We start from the raw sequence: 19,009 nt of genomic DNA, 5'->3' as shown, positions 1-19,009 counted from the left end.
AAAGAGCATAATCCTCAACTTGGTCAAAAAGTAGGTTCTTTTTTCTGACCTATCTTTGATGTAGGGTTTCTCTGATATGGCATACAGCACAGTAATCAATTGTAAAACATACCTTTCTACTGTCAAGGAACACTAATATTAATAACATACCTATGGTCGGTGAAGCATTGTTGCATAAACAAATGTGACATTACATCGTCTTTGACACAACGATGCATCATAAAACTGGCGTTATGAATGTGGCTAGCAGTAGTAGCACTATGCGTTGCCATTCTAATTCTATCCTGCCAACGTGCAACACGAACACGTGTCGGCACACATGTTTATCCAACTGCTCCAACCCCGGACATTGATCGATACTATCTCCTCACTATCACCAGCCCCTGTTTGCCGTCGGTAAAAACCAGTAAAATCCCGTTGGGATTTCGACCTTTGTTCGGTACGTACACACCTTCGGTCCTTAGCACACTCCACAGTAACCCGGTCTATTCATACAGGCGGCTCATTCACAAACAGAGCCCGTACCTAGCGTTCTCAGGGGTAAACTGATTGCGAAATCACCCATGCTGGATTTTCGCGGGCTTTCTTCCATATATGGGCACGGCGGCTGGGGTGTGAACGGCGGGAAAGAGGCCTTCGGCAGGGGGTGGTAACGCAACGCGTCCTGTACATTTGGCGAGAACCTGTTCTACTTTCCCTTACTAACAGCTTGCGCAACTATTAATGAATATACCTAAAGAATATTGGAGTTTCGTTAAAATAAGTAAAACCTCTGTCAAATCTGTCTGCGTTACCGGAGGTTAAGTCTGACCACTCCCAAAAATAAATTTACGTTTTAACGTTGTATATTTTCCCCAATCAAAATGCACCAGGTGGACACTACAATAAATTTTGTTGACCAGCGCTAGAGGTGTTTTCTGCTTTGACCCACATACCATTAGACAATGTGGGCGGGGCAACTATTCACTAGTTTCGCGGGCTTTATGCAAATGAGGTGTAACCAAAGACCCCCTGAATGAATGACCTTACATCTGCACAAAGCCCATAGGGAACAACAAAACCACTTCCTGCATTCCACTCAAGAAAACTTATGATTCAGAACAGCCTATCTTAATGAGTCCATCCTAGGGCCTGTTTCAAATAAGACTACAGAAAACATGTGTCACAAGGTGTAGTTAACGTTTTTGTTGTTTATTGTACAAAAATTCATCTCTGAAATACCAAGAGTACAAAATCATGTGCAAGCTTTACTTGTCAATGGTAGCATGATTGGTATCAACAACATATCAAAATGGCTGCTTTTCTTCAACTGTCAAGAATAGAACTGAAAATATATAATATTTAGTCTTTATGCAAGTATTAAAGTAAACTATATAAACCTTAATATCAAGTTACAAAATGTACAAGGAACTTTAAGGTGGCCCTCCTGACCACTAGCTGTACAGCTAACACAAGGACAACAACCAAAATATTATTTACAAACGACTTTTTCACTGGGTCACCAGTTTCACTTTGTGCACAAATATGCAGTTTATCATTCCTGCAAACCATAACTGTTTTTATCCCTTTTTCTCTTCTGACAACAAAAGTAACTGGAATAATCTGAAGCAAAAGTTCTGTCGTTCAGTTCCAACTTTACACCTTTAGAACGGTGTGAAGCTGTTACATAAATCTTTTTCAAATGTCTTTTCAACTTTCAGTCTCATTGTCTGCAGAGTTTCTGCAGAGCCTGAAGTCGTTGTAACAGGTGCTGCTGCCTCTTTTGTTCAGCATCTTTTTCCCGATTTAGCTTCTTCATCTCCTTGTCTAGTGACTGGATATAGTCCGTGGCCTTTCTCAAGATGTTGACCTTTGGTGCACGTTCATTGTCCTTCAATTCTGGCACGCTATCCCGCAGTGTGACGAAACTCGCCTTCAGGTCGTTGCGTCGCTTCCTTTCCAGAATGTTGTGCGTCGAGCGCTTTGACTCACTGTCCTCAGAATCACTGGTCGGAGCACTGCTAGGACGACTACACGGCCGACTGTTGGCTCTACTGCCAGGATTGGAGGTGCTTTTTCTGACGTATGGCTGAATCGCGGCCTTCAACTCGCTGACGTTCACCGACTTGAGTCGCTTTACGAGGGATGGGCTGTGCTGAGGACTGCTGCTTGGTGTGGACGATCTTGACCGCTTGACCGGCAGGGTGGCACAGTAGTTGTGGTGGACAACGGCACTGCTTATCCTCCTCTTTGGGTGCATCTTTTCCACTGTCACCACATCGATTTCTTCCTCTGTAAAACATAATAAGAGGCTGACATTACTAAATGAAACACTGGTGTGTGTATCCTATTATACAGGTCACACATGATCCCATTTGCCACATTCCCATAGAAGTGGGTCACAGCTAATTAATCATGTGTTTTCCCACACCTACTTTTTATCTCATCTGGGGGGTTCATTTCTAAACCTGTGAAGTTGTCCTGAGCACAATATTGGGATGGTACAACACAGCAAGAGTCAAAATACTTCCCTCCACCCAAGACCTGCTTGAAGGTCCATGTCTACTAGTATGCCCCAACTGTAGATGATAATCTTTTCCAACAAATTCGATTAAATTACGTTGGTGGTAATAACGTTGACGGTTAACTGGCTTCCCACAAGGTTGACCGGCGTTTCACATGGGGAGGAGAAATAAAAATCGTATAAAAATTCCTTCCCTACAAGATCAGCGTGGGGGATGAGTTCTCACCCAGGCGACGCCAAACAGACCATTCACAATATATGGGAGATAGGCACACAAAAGAATGCGACGGCAGTTTGTTAGCAACAAGCGCTAAACGCAAACAGTTGTGAACTGGGATGAATAGTGGGAAAAGTGATAGTTCTATCACGGCCAACAATGGACATGCTCAGCTCATATTATATGTATGTATTCACCAATCACGTCAAATTCTGACGTGAACAAAAGGCAATTCAAATCAAGTCTGTGACCTTCTAATTTAAAACATTTTACAGTATTAAATAACCCTTTTCCCCCTTTATTACTTGAACCTGTGGCGTCATTTGCCCCCTACCGATGCTTTTGAAACTGGCGTTTCTTTTGTACCACCAAATTTGGGACTACTACGACTGGAAAATTGGAAGCAGGAAAACTCGCCGTGTGTGTGCTAGGGCGGCTCGGCCAAAGAAACACGGAAATGAGGAACTAACTGAAAGCAAGAACCGCAACTGCGAAGTATCGAGGAACAGGAAAGCAGCAATTACAAGAAGTTCTAAAATTACACTTTCGATTCTCCCTGAAGTTACTTGGCTAGTCTTTGTTCAGCGCCGGACACTGCGCATCACTTCAGCTACATGAAGCAATTCCCTTCAATGGGCCCCATTACCGGCATAACCAAATATATGTAAATCTTATTCGGGGAAAATTATCAAATTTGGAAAATTCCGAGCAATACTTCTACTTTGCCAACCGACTGAATTATTGGTAGGAAAAAGCCTGGTCACTGTCACAATCCGAGTCTTTCGGGATTTCGCGAAAGGGACAAAGGGAATGCGAGAAGGGGCCAGCGGGGGTAATTGTCTCGGCTGGGCGCCCAGGATTTACCCTCTGTCTGGCAGGGATTTTCGGGGCTACGATAAAATATGGAAAGCCTGAGATAATAAAATTATGCTTAGATTAATCAAACAATTAACGCGTGTTGATCGAAAGAATAACAGATTTGCAGCAGGTGTAGGAATACGATTTTGAAGGGAAACAAGCACTGAGTACAACATAGCCGGCGTTACAAAATTTTGGCACAACCCCAAGAAATCTCCCTTTGTATGAAGAAGCCACCCGGAAGAGGGTCCATGCGTGAAGTATGCCTGGGTTTCACTACTGTAAAAATCATTCAATTGGGTTGATTTCAACATACCACCGACAGAAATTGTTCCCAACAATTTGGAGACGGGAATTAGGCCAGTGTTATAATGTAGCCAGAGGATCAACAAGCTGTTACACAAAATGTGCGACATTTCACCGTGGTTTCATACCTACAGATTTCACTGTGAACCATGTACACTCGAGATTTTGTACAACACAGAATGGGTTCAAGTAATAAATTCGATGTCTACCTGAGTCGGACGGGGTTTGTGTGCCGAGGCGTTGAGGGTTCTCCTTCGGTGTTGTCTCGCTGAGCGGGTAGGGGAAGACGGCCATGGGGTCCACGCAGTCGTTACTGGTGTAGTCCATGGGCGGCGGGGTCGCCTCTTGTGCCTGGGCTGCCTTCTCAACCTTCTCTTCGTTGGTGTACCCACTCCACATGCAGTCCTGGATAAGCTTTGACTTCAAGGACTGTGTGTCCAGTGGGAAAATAAAGCTCTGGTTGACCACGTCTTCGTCGAGTAGCTCCGAGACCATCTCGAGCTTCTCAGCGACCGTGGGAATGAACGACTTCGGGGCAGGGTGCGAGGGCGACCGAGGCGGTGTCGGCAACAACTCGAACTTCTTCCAGATGTCCTCGGAGGGAGGTACGGACGGGCTCGGCGTGGAGTAGAAGTCATCCTCTCGGGCAGGGTCGTCTGTCTCCTCGTAGAAGTAGGGCTGCAAAGACTCGAAGTCGTAGTGCTTGGAACTCGGTACGGAAACCGCGTGATGTGCATTAATTCCCGGCATGGAGCTGGAATGGGAAAGGAGACTACATTTAATGCCTTTAATCGTCATGACTGGATGTGGCAGTTAATAAGACACACAGTCGAAAACCTCAAGCACAGTCCTGACACAACTAGCTTCTGTAAGAAGTGACTTTGTTGAAGTGTCGGCAGAATGCCGGTACAACAGCGCGAAGAACATGATTCATTCGCCGGCTGTACTATCCCCACACCCCGACCGAGGAAGTCCTAACAAAACCCCGCTTACCTTTTCAAATATAGTCCGTCTTTCAGCAGGAAATCCTTGAGTAGTAACTCTCCCATTCAGCACTCTGGAAAACCTGACAGAACAGCAACAAATATTGTTACACGACTGACACAGATGCATTTTCGTAACATGTTATGCAACATTTAAACGAGATTGCGGCGCTACTACGTTTTACGGGGCGATGTTGCAACATAGCCCAGACATTTAAAATCCTGCATGGGGCCCCCCGCTCGTAAACTACGAATTACTTACGGTGGCAGGGCGCCGCGAGGTTCCCGGGTACAGTAGACCAAGCTCTGTCAAAGAACTCGCACTCAAGTAAGGGAAATCCAAGAAATTTCCGTTGTAACAAGGACTGGGAGAGACACAGGCACTCCTCCACTCTATGTTCCACAGCGTTGACTGGGCAATGATTGCAGCGGAAAGCCCTTGAAATGAGCTACGGCCGGATGACATACAACTTTCCAAATACAGATCCTTCCGCAGGGTCACCAGATCACTATAGTGATTGTAACTTGGTCTTGAAAATATGTTTCTAAAACCTAACATACCAAACAGCATTAATACAGCTTACTTTCATTCAAAATTGAGCTAGTTACTAGAATCATCCGCTTACTAAGAAGAAAAAGCTACATTTATGTAAGCACTATATTCTGTTTGTGGACGCGGAAAGTTATTCATAGTGCCCACTCCGGCTAATTAGATATTCAGGCGCGAAAAAATTGTGGGCGGGGCAAGGCTGCTGTTGCACCTGCTGACCAATCGCACGTGGGCTGGGGTAACACCCCCGGCGCTAATAATCAGCTGGTAAAAAATTTCAAACGCGTGCCACCCGCATAGCACGGCCGGTTCGTCCAACTTTCAAGTGATCCTGGGAGCAAAGTTGTTTCATATCATCGCCACGAAGAACGTAGACTAAAATGGGCAGACGAATTAAGCAGATTGTATCGCATTCTTTTACGTTTGTGAACGGCGGCTGCCTAAAGACTGAATTTAGCGAGTAAATTGACCCGAAATGAACTCAACTGGTGTCTTCCTGTGAGCTTGTGAAGTGGTATTTACCAAATCATGGACATAATAGGGGTGTCATTGACCAGATTAATAAATCTGTCACTAATTTGTTACAATTATGATTTCTGCTGGAAGTCAGTGATAAAACGACAGTGTTTTCTAGAATTTTCGAGCAAACTGTCTTGCCAGTGACCCCATTGTCCTTCTTGTCAGCTAACGCGTGAAGTCAGCATTTATTACACATGTCTGATTCCGGATCTTGTCAAATTATACCCGGGGCATCCTTTTACAGAAGGCAGGCAGGTGTAAAATGATGCATACTTTTGCGCATGGACGCCCGCGGGTGCAGACGAATCCTGGCCCGTGCAGTTGCCGCGACATCTTGCATGGACGTTAAAATTGTGACTGACACCCGGCACAGCTGTCGCATAATTACCCACTCTTCTCTCACTTTTTTTCTGACAACTACTCGCTTGCCTTGTTCAGACTGGGACGACTGACATGTTGACTCAGGCTGTACCCTCGCAACTCGTCCGAACCAACAACAATGTGACCCATTCAGGAAAAAAGTCATCTACTGCTACGTCTAGCGTTGCCAGGACGACCCCAAACCCGACCTGCTTGACCTTTCAAGAGCTGTGGGGCGGTTCGCTACAAGAAAAAAAGTAATATTTCAGTCATGACAGCCCAACCCTTGTGTACTACTGTACTGGTATGGTCAACCGGCGCTGTCAATCAAACGTGTCGGACTCCCCTGAGACAACTTCCTCAGCGGGAGTGACCTACTCACAACCGGCATCAACCGGTTAGATCAAGGAGGTGTGATTGAACCTCCTTGGTTAGATATAAACTACTACTAGCGTTGAGTACTAGTACCCCTTCCTATACAACAAATCAATCAGGCCACACATGCTGAAAAAAACGGAAGTGCTACTACTAGTACTGTGTACATATGTGAGCAATGTTGAGTTGAGGAATTTTTCGAAGGGCAGGTTTGTGTATTCATATCATATCGGCCGGAAATCTGAGCAAGGTGCGGCAAGACATCAAAAGAGCAGCAGCGCGCCGGTAGTCACAAAAAGTTCATAACTATATTAACGCTGTGAAGAACCCAGACAGCCAGATAACGAGGCCAACAGGTGACACCAGGTTTTGGACAAAAGAAGCAGTGAAAACTTTCATGTTACCGCCTTCCCTCCGGATAAAACGTGTCACAACTGTCCCGACGAACGTAGCTATAATATTCAAAAGGATTACAGTGAGCTAGCGCGATCTGTATTGTCCTTGCTCCCGATCGCTACCTCTCCAGTTTTTGTTCTCAGTCAAAAATTGCCCCTCACAAGGAGGCCCTTGACACTAATCAGGTCTCTCGGGAAGAACAATTGGCAGTCACTCAGGGTACAATGAGTCAACCTAACAATCATCAGTATTCAGAATACAATGATTGAAATCACAACAATGGCTTGACTGGCGGAGTTTTTGCATCACAAGAGATATGTGTGGCTGCCTATCAGAGAACTGTTTGAATGCCAGTGATACCATTGATTAATGCATCTGTCATGTCTGTGGGAAGATGTCAATTATACAGTCATTAGAGAAATCTTCTACCCATAACCAAGCACTAGATACCTCGTCTTATTTGCACACTACCTGTCATTCTTTACTTCAGATGCAATGTTCCACATGCACTCTCTACGCGGCGCGCCAGTTCTTTTGAAACTATCGTTTGCAGTCACTCTCAGACTGATCTCACTGAGACGCAACTAATCCCCGTCAGTCTATGCGTTTGTTTGCGCACAGATTATCGCCAAGCAAATTTTGGGAGGAAAGATTACTATACAGAAGAGTCTTCTCTGGAGACTAGCAATCTTTCATTCCAAGATTTTCTTGAGCTAATTGGTGCTATGGAGGCCAGGAGTTCACTACATTTAAAATTGCCCTATTTTTCTGACAGCGACCTGTCACATCAAAGCGAGCATAAAGATGGCCCAAATCTTTCCTCCTAAGATCGTCCTAGAGATTATATAGAGCCGCAGATAGGAGAGTTAATCGGGAGACAGGTGGATTTGCGCAGACGATACGCAGACGGTAAACCTGACGGAAACACCTGTCAGAGCTGTCCCATGCGCGGACTGTACACAAGAAGAAGTCTTTTTCTTCCTACTTCTTTTGTTTCCTCAATGCACATACGAAACCACAGATGCTTGACTGGACATTGTTTCGCTTCTTCATGTTTGAGACACTTTCTTTTGGTTATCTTATACGGTATTACTAATGAGGTTGAGAAATTTGTAATGGAAAATCCAACGCTTTACCTCAATAAGCTCAGAGAGAAAAAGAGTTTTACATTGGTTACCCTCAATAAGAGAAAAGGCATACACCCTCATACACACATACAAACGAGGGTCAACCAGACATACATACACAGAGAGAGAGAGAGACACCACAAAATACTAATATATGTAACATTACTAGTATACAGAAGCGAAAAAGGCAAAATGTGTCTCCACCACAGTTTAACTACCATCCACGCCATAAAATGCAGTACAATGTACATGTATATGAAAAAGTTTTACACACACGCCCCCGTCCACATGTATACATACGTACACAGATACAAACAATACTAGTAATCCCTCCTACTTTGCTTCCTACATTTCATTCACGATGTAACCTACTTTGCTTTTCCTTTGTCCACGGCGTCCGGTGTCCATTTGTTCCCCACCAGACAAAACGACATGATAAGCACATTAAACGTCGTTATCCTGTCGGCATCTCTCTAGTGTACTTAAACCAATACAAACTTTATTCTTCTCCGTGTGTGACCAGCTCAAAGTAAAGACTTCAGTGTTTGTGACCAGCAAGGACACGTTTGGAGTACGTTACAGCTGAACAAAAGTAAGTGGCGAGATGAAGATAAGTTAGCGATGCTAATAAGCCATTTCCGTTTACTTTTCGAACTTCTTTGTCCAAGGTACGTTATGAACTTTCGGATTCCACTGGATGGAAAATGTTGAGTGACCATTGCGGCCAAAATTGGATTTGTATATCAAATCAATTTGAAGCTCCTTTTTTGTATTATCTATTCAGAAAAAAATGAATATGATCCAGAATATCAAAGTATGATTTGATAGCCAATAAACTTACAAAATACGCTTCTTTATCAATGAAATGAGTTTGCTAATGAGATTTTTGGTCGCCCAACCGTCGCTACTTGGTCGCCGTCTCAGTTGAAAGGACATTTGAATATAACGCTTTACCTTCTGTCGTGTACACTCAACTACAAAGAAACATTGAAGATGCTTTCTATGGAATTGTTTATTTTGAAAAGAAAACACAAGGTGACACGAAGTTGCGATGGGGGGGCGATAGACCAAAGGAACGCGGATTCACAACAGTTCGCCTACACACCCTTTGTTTGTTGGTCAAACACAACAACACCAAGACGGTGAAAAGTATCCTAAATATGTAGGCAGCTGGAGAGAAAAGAAGCGCTCGTGTAAAAATATTGACTGTTTGGTGTTTGACAGTTTGTGGTACAACTGTCAACATTTTTCGTAGAACTGCCAAACAATGAAACATGGTGTCAAAATCACCTCATACTAACGTTACATAAATAATTAGTAAGTAAGAAGCAAACAAATGTGTCGTTTTTGTTACACTGCTTTAGCATACTGATTGGTCGTGTTTTCATGTTTAGATACTAGTAATCCTTTGTCGCTTTTGAATTGATATGTGAAATGTTTTGTAATCAATACCCCGCCATTTTTGGGGTGACCATTTCCCATCTGCTAAGGTCATTGCCCGTTAGTGTCCTTGGTGACGTAGAGGGGTCTGTACGTTTTGAGGTCACAGGCACACCCTCATCGTCCACATTTCACTCACCTAGAGTACGAGACACTACAAACATCACAACTCATTATTTTTCACCCTCTATTGTTGTCAAGCCGGGGAGAGTCAGGAAGCTGTACGAAACCGCCCCGCGAAAGTAAACTAACGTACAACAACTCCCTGTATGTTGGCACCTCTTGAAGAGGTAAGGCAAACACCATAACGTTAGTTATACGGGAAGTTTTCAATCGCTCAGTCAACATAAGGGGGTGTCGATATTGATTAACCAAGTTATATAACATTATATAATGAGTAGGTCGTGGTTTCTTCGTCCTGTATTTTAGGGAGTCTTCCAACCAACTTTTTGGGAGTCTGTTTCGACTTCTGAACTCACGGTGATATTGTTTGTTAAACTTTGTAACTTACTTAGACTATGGAAAAGGGCAAGTTTTTTTTCTATTTGTCATTATGTTACAATTCCTGTTCTGATTGTGTAGATACGCAACATAACATGGATTATAAATGTGATACATGTATCACCTGTACAGGAAAATAAAATAAACTTTCCGATGCATGCGACAGATTTTTTTCGCGTTACTTGTGTTCATGTGTAATGTCTAGCTTCTACTGACTAAAGAAGGATAAACATCTATAAAAAGAAAAACATTAGTGACAAGCCAATGCCTGATGGTTGTTTTTGACGCCAGTGCACCTGTTCACCAGGCCTGCCTACTCACATAATATCTCCGTTGCCACAGTGTTCTATAGGCACGGCATGAACCACTCCCTTTTGCGGTTTGCCCCCTCGGAGAAAAACATCATGTACATACACGTCCGTATAAACTGCGTACTAGTAATTGGCGTCCAAATCTTTACTACAGGTGATGAATGGCTTCCTCTATTGTTCAGATGGACCAATGGAGAAGCGGGACTGGACCGACGCCCACCGCCTTGCCCCTCACGTGACCTAAGATTTTTGGCGGGAGATGAACAAGGGCGCAAGGTCAAGTTAGGTATTGTTGTTCCCTGACCCCTGTGACACGTGCACCTACACCCGCCCTGTCTGCAGGCGGCGACATCAAAGGGACAGAACAGGGTGGGATAAGAGGGGGAGTCACACCTCTGCTTACACGGTAAATCTTGTTAGGAAACTATTTATCAGGTTTAATGCTGTAGTTTGTGTGCTCTCGCGTTGGTCGCCACATCAGCCTGTGGACACAGCGTCCGAAAATGTTTGCGTCGACGTGGCACACAAAACAGACCTCTGGACTCTGGACTCATACGACACGACAATCACAATTTGAAGACCGGGTTTAGCTTGTAAGTTTGCATATAACGCTTTGTACACGGCAATTGGGTTACGCAACATGGTATACACAACTTCTTAAGGGGTGCAAATAAAAACGTTGTCTCTGACTCAGTTTCTGAATTCTGATCATTGGATACTTTTATATTGTGCTGAAGTACAACGTAAGTAACGAGGTACCATAGTTCCAACCACAAAGTATGATACAACGTTTACATACTATTCACAAGATGAGTTGGAGTGAAATTTCTCAACACAACAACTTTCTTGACCCTTAAGATACATCTTCCCACTCCCAGACATCGCGATCGGCCAACACTAACTACACAGTTCCCATAGTATCATCGGTCAGTCGTCACAGGTACACGCCCCCCTCCCACGCTCCAGTCCAGGTAACCCGGCAACATCGGATGGCGCCAGGTACGCACCAAGAGCCTCGGCAAATAAACCTCGTCAAAAATTAACGCTAACGTAAGATCTAGATATCAAGGGTCAGTAAGTTGAGACATTTCAATGTAAGTTTGTTCGCGATGTTTTGGTGTACAGGCCCAATACGACATAGACTATACGAGTATATATAACTGAGGGGACAGAGTGGTGGGGCAGTCGTGAATGTGTCGTACAAAATTCAGCTATTTTGTGACACAAAAGTATGTCGTATCACCCTTGCCGATTGTCGGTTCTGACTCCTAGCCTCACTGAAAACCTACGACAAAAACTACGAGCGAAACCTATCACATATCAGTTGCGGAAGGCGGCAGTACCCACCAGGGTTTTCCCCTAGAAACCACCGTGTGAAAGCCCACCTGTTATTCGCTAGTGCCGCTTACGCACCTGTTCATTGTTACAGAGTGTGGGAGATTTTGTTCTGTTTTTACAACACCTTCTGCCCTCTTTTTTCCAACTCTTTCCTTTATCGTAAGACTTTCAGCAAGTCTATGACAGAACCACCAATCGACAATGATCTACGGCAACAATTTCTGTCACAAGACAGCTGGATTTTCAACACAACACATCCCCGACTATCTAAGGAATACCCTCGATCTAAATAAGCTATTGTAAACCAAGGACATTATGTCGAATGTAATATGATGTGTTTGCGTAAACCTATCGTGCGACAAATGCTACAAATTCAATAGTCGCTGTTGGTAACGTTAGGTTGGGAACTTTTGCAACTCATGGTGAATTCAGCTGTTTTGTGACTGGCATTGTCATTATTGACTTTTATTGATCATTTTACCTATTGTCACCAAACTTTACGTGTAATCCATGCAACAGCTCAATGGCTAATGTCATCGTATGATGGCCAAGTTTACATATTGTCAATCATCCATCCCTTCATTGGAAATGTAAGTCCGCCAGTCAAAAGAACATCAACTAAAATGTAAACGCCCCACTATGTAGTGCTGAAGTCTTATTACCCTGTTTTGTCGAGGGGATGTGTGAGAGGAAAACGGGAACACTTCCTAAAGACAAAACACAAACAAACGTACGCGTTGTTTTCTTGCTGAAGTTACAGTCTATAGAGGTCGTTGCCCCCTGGTAAAGAGGAAGTGTGCTGGGACGTCGGAAATGGTGATTGTTCAAAGGCAAGTCATTTAGATAAACTTGCATAAAAAGGAACTTACACATTCAACGCTGCCTACACCTAGACAGAATGACCGACTGGGTAAATAGTACGTGTTGTAATAACATGTACTTCGCAGACGGCTAAAGACCCAGTCACCTTCCTGTTTTGAGTTTCTTCCAGGGAGCGGAGAGCCGGGATAAGAAGATTAATTTCCACAAGAAGGCGTCAAGAAGGTGTAGATGTAGTGGTCATGGCGGAACTGGCTGACCACCGGCGGAAATGGTCAACCCTTCAGTCCCACTGGAAACAAAACACGCTCTGTACTCGTAGCTTTGTTTTTCTCTGGGTTTCAGACTTTGAAATTTTATCTTTCTAATTTAAATGAGCAAAGGGATTTCCAAGAAACTGCACAAAGAAAGTTAGAAAATGGACTAAGTCTCCCTGGTAGTGGATTGAGTTTTGCTGTTGAGATATCATTACAGGTAATTTGAATTATCAGAGTATAGATCTATACAAAGTATGGAGTGAACTACTGAAAGTGTCTTCTATTAAAATTTGGTACCAGTATGAGCATTTTTACTTATGATAGACATAAAATACATTCATACAGTAAACTTTGTGACCTTTGTGTAAACAGGTCATCCAAAACGACAACAAGCACGGATTATCACGGGAAAACAATGTAGCAGAATTTCGAAGCAAGCACTGATTTGAATGCAGATTCTGACTTTTTACAAATATTGGAGAATTTTCAAGTTACGGTAAGGGTAATTAGGTCGATTTTTCTAAAAATTCATTGGCACAGCCAAAGAGTTCTGACCAGGCTAGTAGCCACTACCAAGCATTGGAAGCGGATGAAAGAGTAGAAATTGGCCAAGTATTGAAATAGACAGATAGCATGCCAGGGGAGTTGGTCCGCTAAAGGAATAAAGCTTGCAGCTCCCAAAGATTCATCATTTGACAGGCCTGGAACTGAAAGAAAAGACAAAATTTGCAGCTAATGACGAACTAAGAGAATCTATCTCCACATCTGCGGGAAGACTTTTAGTCTGAGTAGATCTGGCAGGTCCCCAAACCTTAAAAGAAAGAACTCCGCTTCCTTCCACTGTCTTTTGAAGAGTCGTGACTAAACTTCCCATGTTATTACTAACTTAAGGTCCAAATTCACTGTGGTTGGATTTCGAATCGTGATCTCGAGGGGTCTGACCAACACGGAAGTGAGTCTGTAGACTTTGTACCGTTAGAAACGCCCAGTGGCTGTGCGACACGATAACAACATTGATTTCTACAAAGTGACTTTGTTGGGAGGCACGGATGTGAGTCAGTACAAGTTAGTGACGGACGAATTATGTAGTTTTATAGATCTCAATTTTGATTTACACTGGTTTTGGAACGTGGAAATGAGTTGCTAAGGAAAGAATCTCTGTTTTGTGAGGTATTATAGGCACCTGCTGCTCAGGAAATACATCGGGCATGAGTCGGACTTCCCAATGGGGTCAGCTGGGGACAGACATTGATTGACAGGACTTCAGGGCGTGAGGCTGGTGGATTTGCCCTCACGGCTTGTGCAGGTTCAATGAACCCGCGTAGTACGGAGGGCCAAATGTTGCAAATCCACCACCCTCCCTCCCATATCCCCAGCTTGTCTGTTGACAGCAATACAAGTAATGCTGCACTTGTACAAGTTGTAGTTTCGGAAAGTTTCTGTGAGACCATATGACTCTATGACGCAGTTACTGAAGCAACTGGATATGATTTTGCATATGACGTTGAGTTGGAGTCCAGCTCCGGCCCTCAATGCCAAATGACGAACATAAGGATGCAAGACTGCGTCAGGCTGGCCACAAGTTCAATGGGACGATAGGTCAGGGTCTACAGGGGGTGGGGATTTGATTGACAACATGTGTGTGTGTAAAAGGTTTGTGTAAGGCGTCGGAAGTTAGTGTTCCTCCTGTTACTCCTTTCTAGTTTTTGATTTAGTTAGACCCCAATTAAAAACGGGAAGTCTTGCTATCTGATTGGTCCCCATAGGAAGGAGGGAAGGGGTTAGTATCGATAATTCTAACCTACTTCGTGTTACTCACTCTGTACTGCTGTGAATCACCGGAAGAAAACACTAAGTACAAACACAACACCGCGGATCTATATCCGATATACCGATATATCTATATCCGATATGACAAAAACAACCGTTACCGTATACTCTAACGAACAGTTACATGTTTAACAACAGACTACCCACTCCCATTTCCTCTGTCTGTTCAAACTGTCACTCATTTCCCCACATTCCTGACATTTTCTGAACATTCCAAAATGTATTTTTACTTGTGTACTCTGCAATCGTTGCACACACGCGCCTGAGGCTCCTAGGACAGGTGTAATAGGCTGCCGGCCCGTTTGAGAAGAGTAGATTATCTAAAGCCCGCCGGTACGCCAGGAATGCCGTGCTGTGCCAGGATACACGGCCCAGTGACTGACCTCACCTGTGTGACGTCATCACAATGCCATTCAGGCAGACACAGAGGGATCTTCCAGTCCAAATCAACAACGGGGTGTAGATTATTTATTTTTTACAGTTTCGTTTCTGAAAAGGGTAATGACCATGAAAACTAGAATGACAAAACTGCACAGTATACTGCACATGGGTTTCAGCCAGGTGACAGGAATTATAGTACTCTTCCGATACTTAGTATAACCACGGAGCTTACGAGTATACCACCATAGAAGCTCCTTGGTATAACGTTATGTCTCTTCTGACATAAAACTCACACACTCGAGCCTCTTACATAAATATGATATCCAATGCTACATTGTCCCTACCATACTCTTCCAAGTTTGATGTACAAGCTTTCTTTTCCGGACAAGTCTTTGAAATCTAGCCCCCCCCCCCCTAAAAAAAATACAATACGAAATGGCTGAACGTAGCTCATCAGGCCATTTGGCCTAACTCTTTCAGCGGGAATTTGACAAGAGTCTTGTATTGTCACTATATAGATTCTCACACGTCTTCTCTGAGATCGACAGACCGTGGCACGGTCACGCGTCACAACAGTCGCGGATTTAAGAAGGTCCATCATCGCACATTCTTCACCGACTGTCAACAGGTGCATCCTGTTCAGGAGCAGAGTTCGTAGAACCAGAGGTCAGGTCAGGTGACAGAAAAAGGAGGACTTAAGACGAGAACTTTGGACATACAGAATACTAGGATTTCCTGTCTATTGTGTCCAAAAAAGAGTTATTATGACAGAGAAAACGTTATTTTCAGGTGTGTATGTGTGCAGGTGGTATGGGAAGCTCGGTCATCCCAACAGATGATTAGTCACTTATTTATTTATTTACCAAATAATAATTATGTAAATGAAATAACAAACAAAAATTATATAAACAAATAAAATAATGTTGTAATAAATGAACAAATAAATCATCTTTGACAGTTCACCTATTTCACCCGTAATATCAACAAAACCAAGGATGTTTCCCTATATAAAACTACCCCAGTGAAAGAAGCAGCCAATGTGTATTGTTAAGTTATTCTTCACTTATACTAAGTAAATGGTTTGGCCCTCAAATGGGGGGCGTGGCACATTTGGTCACGTCTTCTGGGTCGACTTGGAACGTTTCTTTGCTTCTGAAGACAAAACAACTCCAGGTCTAGCTGCGGAACTTGAAGGTCAGCTGTACCACTCCACCGTGAAGGAAGTGTCTGTTCTTGGCTTCAAGGAGTGCTGACTGGGAGAAGATTCGTGCCAAGTGCCGGTCACATTGGCCGGAAATACCCACAAGTTTCCCGGAAAAGAGAAATAATTGTTTGGACAAATTGTGTGAAGCACAGAGCCGTACACAGACTGAAAAAAAACATGTTTATCAGCAATCTTAGGTACGGCCTTTCGTGTTGTGGTGACATCGTTATCTTACATACCTTGTCGTCGGTTATGCCGACTATACGGCACCGAACGATCTTCGTGACCTTTCGGTGGATTAACGAACTTGTCCGACTGCAAGCACACTGTGGACTGCAAGTTAGGGGTGCAGTCGTCCGAGCAGGCAACAAGAAGTTGAATGGAGACCCAACATACACATCCTTTCTTGTTCGTGATTTCATAATTAAATACAGTTGAGGTCTGCTAAAACTAAATGTTTTAAAAATCTTATCTGAAAGCTTGCAAGCCAGAGGACCGCATAACAGTTACAGGTGACATTACTTACAGGTGGGCGCGGTCACAAAGAAGTGTCTGAGAGTGACACGCCCCCCAACCTCTTGTCGTGCCTGGGAAACAAGCATGAAAAGAATGTAAGCCAACCATTACCCACGACTTCCCTTTATCTGGTCGGATCTTTCTGTAAGGAGAAGGATTTGACAGATTCGTGACAGCTCTAAATCGGCGAGGGACGCGCTCCTCGGGCCTGAACTTCCTGCCTCGCCCTGTAACCGCCACATTCCGCCGCCCACGCACTTTCGCTCACACACCCTGCGCTGCATCAGTATTAGTTCTGCATGTGTTTGACCTACGTTTGACCAAGGTGTCACGTGCGACGTACCCATCGTTTTTATGACACATGTGATAGATATTCAGGTCACGACTCAAAAGTTTCATGCCAAATCTAGCCCCCATGCCATTTTCGTGTCACCCGGGAGAAATGTAGGATATGTTGTGATTTTTAAATCTAATTAGAATTACAAAACTCACGAGAAATTCCCAAATAGGCCATGACATTCTAAAACTATTGTGAAAGCAAAATACAGCAACAGACTGCCTTTATGATATAAGAGATGATGTAAAAATATAGTAGTAAGAGGCCATGTGTAAGAAGTGATGTGTAATATTCAAGCAGATGTTGGGGTGGGAAATCAGCCGGCTTTTCTGAGGGGTGGATCTCAGGTGTGAGTCAAAAATGCCGGCTGGTAGGAATTTCCAAAAGAAAGCTTTACCATATCACATATTGTAGCAAAACAAGGGATGTTGGAAAAAGTATAACATTATATTGGCACGTCATTAGCATTGACTCTTACGTAGTTATCTATCCGCACACTGGGCAAACGAGTCATCCATCCTGACATCTCTCCACACGTGTAGGGGATAGTCTACCTAGTTAGGAATGTCCGTAGTCTCTACAGGCACACTTCCGGGTCAACCGTGACTAAAATCTGACTGTGCTCAAGTCATCTCCTGGTCTCCCTTGACACTGACTTAGACATGCATACCAGCAGTGTTACATTTGGCACAGTGTCAAGACGGGTTGGCATCAGTGGGTTGGCATGTATGCTGTAAGACGTCTGTAGGAGCAGCTTTCTGAGAAATTTAGGGGTAGTGTGACTACTTACAGGAAGTCTCTGACCGCCTGCTGTATATCTTAAAGTCTCCTGACTAACTTTTTGGAAGCCGTATATACCAGACATTTTAGTCAGACAAGTATCTGTCCTTTACCACACACATATGTTATGTCAAAAATAACCGATCTTCTCTATGACAATACCTCTGAATGAAATACATACGAACAAACTATAATTTGTGTGCGTTTCTTGTCGCATTCCTTCTTTGTTGGATATCACAGTATAATACAGTATATCGCGTACGTATACTATAAATGTTATGACCCACATATAACCAGGAAACGGATGTATGTCATTGTGTCTCTGTGGATGTATGATATTTTGATTACAAACACATGTTTGGTACCACACATATTGTTTGCACAGAATCTAATGGCAACTGTTTCTCTAACATCTATACTTAGTCTAGTGTCAAGACAACCTTCCTATTACAACAAGGACTTTATACCCTTGTGATTTTTTAGCCAATAAGAAAACGACAACTTGGCTTGTTGATCTAAGAATGCTTCTGGGATATCACCTTGCTGGTAAGATCTCTTTTCCAGACACCGACTGACTAGTTTACTACCGAAAAGCGACAAAATGTGCGCTCTTGTACCATCTCTCACTGGCCGCTAAAACAGTTGGCAAAGTGCATTGTTTACACCTAGCCGTCAAACATAGATTTAGGTTACAAATTGACTCTAAAGATAGAACTTTGACTCCTCGGTTGGAAGAGGGCCTGCTCCCTCCTTCCATTTGATTGGACTAAGCATAATCTGCGTATTTCAAGGAATAAACACTGGCCGCTGGGCGATACCGCCGATCACGACATGTTCACGTGACGGTGGGAGGCGAACAGGTGGTTTTGGCGGGAAAGTGGAAGCTGATATCGTGAATGTCGTGTTCCTGACGTCATTCTGCCGTCTGAAGTATCTGAAAAACAACCTGTTTGTAATCCGAACGTGCGGAAACCGTCGCCTCTCGCCGCTACTGCGGGAGATAAAAGGCAAATAATGGTTTCCCAAGGCCGGCGGAAGGTGTACAAAGTGCCAATAGTTCCGTATATATTTCATCTTAACAGAAGTGTGCTATATTGTTTA

At 43.6% G+C, this 19,009-nt stretch overlaps 1 protein-coding gene and 1 long non-coding RNA gene across 2 annotated transcripts; one reads left to right on the top strand and one right to left on the bottom strand.

Annotated features, from left to right (window-relative positions):
- Nucleotides 1–1,162: 1,162 nt before the first annotated feature.
- LOC109463062 (transcriptional regulator Myc-like) lies at nucleotides 1,163–5,512 on the bottom strand. The gene is made up of 4 exons (XM_019759767.1): nucleotides 5,130–5,512; nucleotides 4,878–4,950; nucleotides 4,094–4,638; nucleotides 1,163–2,271 (listed from the first exon to the last, which is right to left on the bottom strand). Exons 2-4 carry the CDS (start codon nucleotides 4,931–4,933, stop codon nucleotides 1,703–1,705), a joined length of 1,170 nt encoding a protein of 389 aa, XP_019615326.1. The 5' UTR covers nucleotides 4,934–4,950; nucleotides 5,130–5,512; the 3' UTR covers nucleotides 1,163–1,702.
- A 3,080-nt stretch (nucleotides 5,513–8,592) lies between these two features.
- LOC109463063 lies at nucleotides 8,593–11,726 on the top strand. The gene is made up of 3 exons (XR_002139801.1): nucleotides 8,593–8,786; nucleotides 9,836–9,924; nucleotides 10,601–11,726. It is a non-coding gene; the product is annotated as an uncharacterized LOC109463063 (long non-coding RNA).
- Nucleotides 11,727–19,009: the final 7,283 nt, after the last annotated feature.

The sequence above is a fragment of the Branchiostoma belcheri genome, unplaced genomic scaffold, assembly GCF_001625305.1.
Source record: "Branchiostoma belcheri isolate BF01 breed outbred unplaced genomic scaffold, Haploidv18h27 scaffold121, whole genome shotgun sequence".
Taxonomy (NCBI): domain Eukaryota; kingdom Metazoa; phylum Chordata; class Leptocardii; order Amphioxiformes; family Branchiostomatidae; genus Branchiostoma; species Branchiostoma belcheri.
Note: the sequence above shows the minus strand (reverse complement) of the source record. Positions and strands in the feature narration are given on the sequence as shown.

What these genes read in the sequence shown, in the direction of transcription:
- LOC109463062 (XM_019759767.1), bottom strand. Translation starts at nt 4,933, where the DNA reads ATGGGAGAGTTACTACTCAAGGATTTCCTGCTGAAAGACGGACTATAT. An exon ending in GACGGACTATATTTGAAAAG is followed by an intron (nt 4,639 to 4,877) that starts GTAAGCGGGGTT and finishes TTCCCATTCCAG; the next exon opens with CTCCATGCCGGGAATTAATG. An exon ending in ACAAACCCCGTCCGACTCAG is followed by an intron (nt 2,272 to 4,093) that starts GTAGACATCGAA and finishes TATGTTTTACAG; the next exon opens with AGGAAGAAATCGATGTGGTG.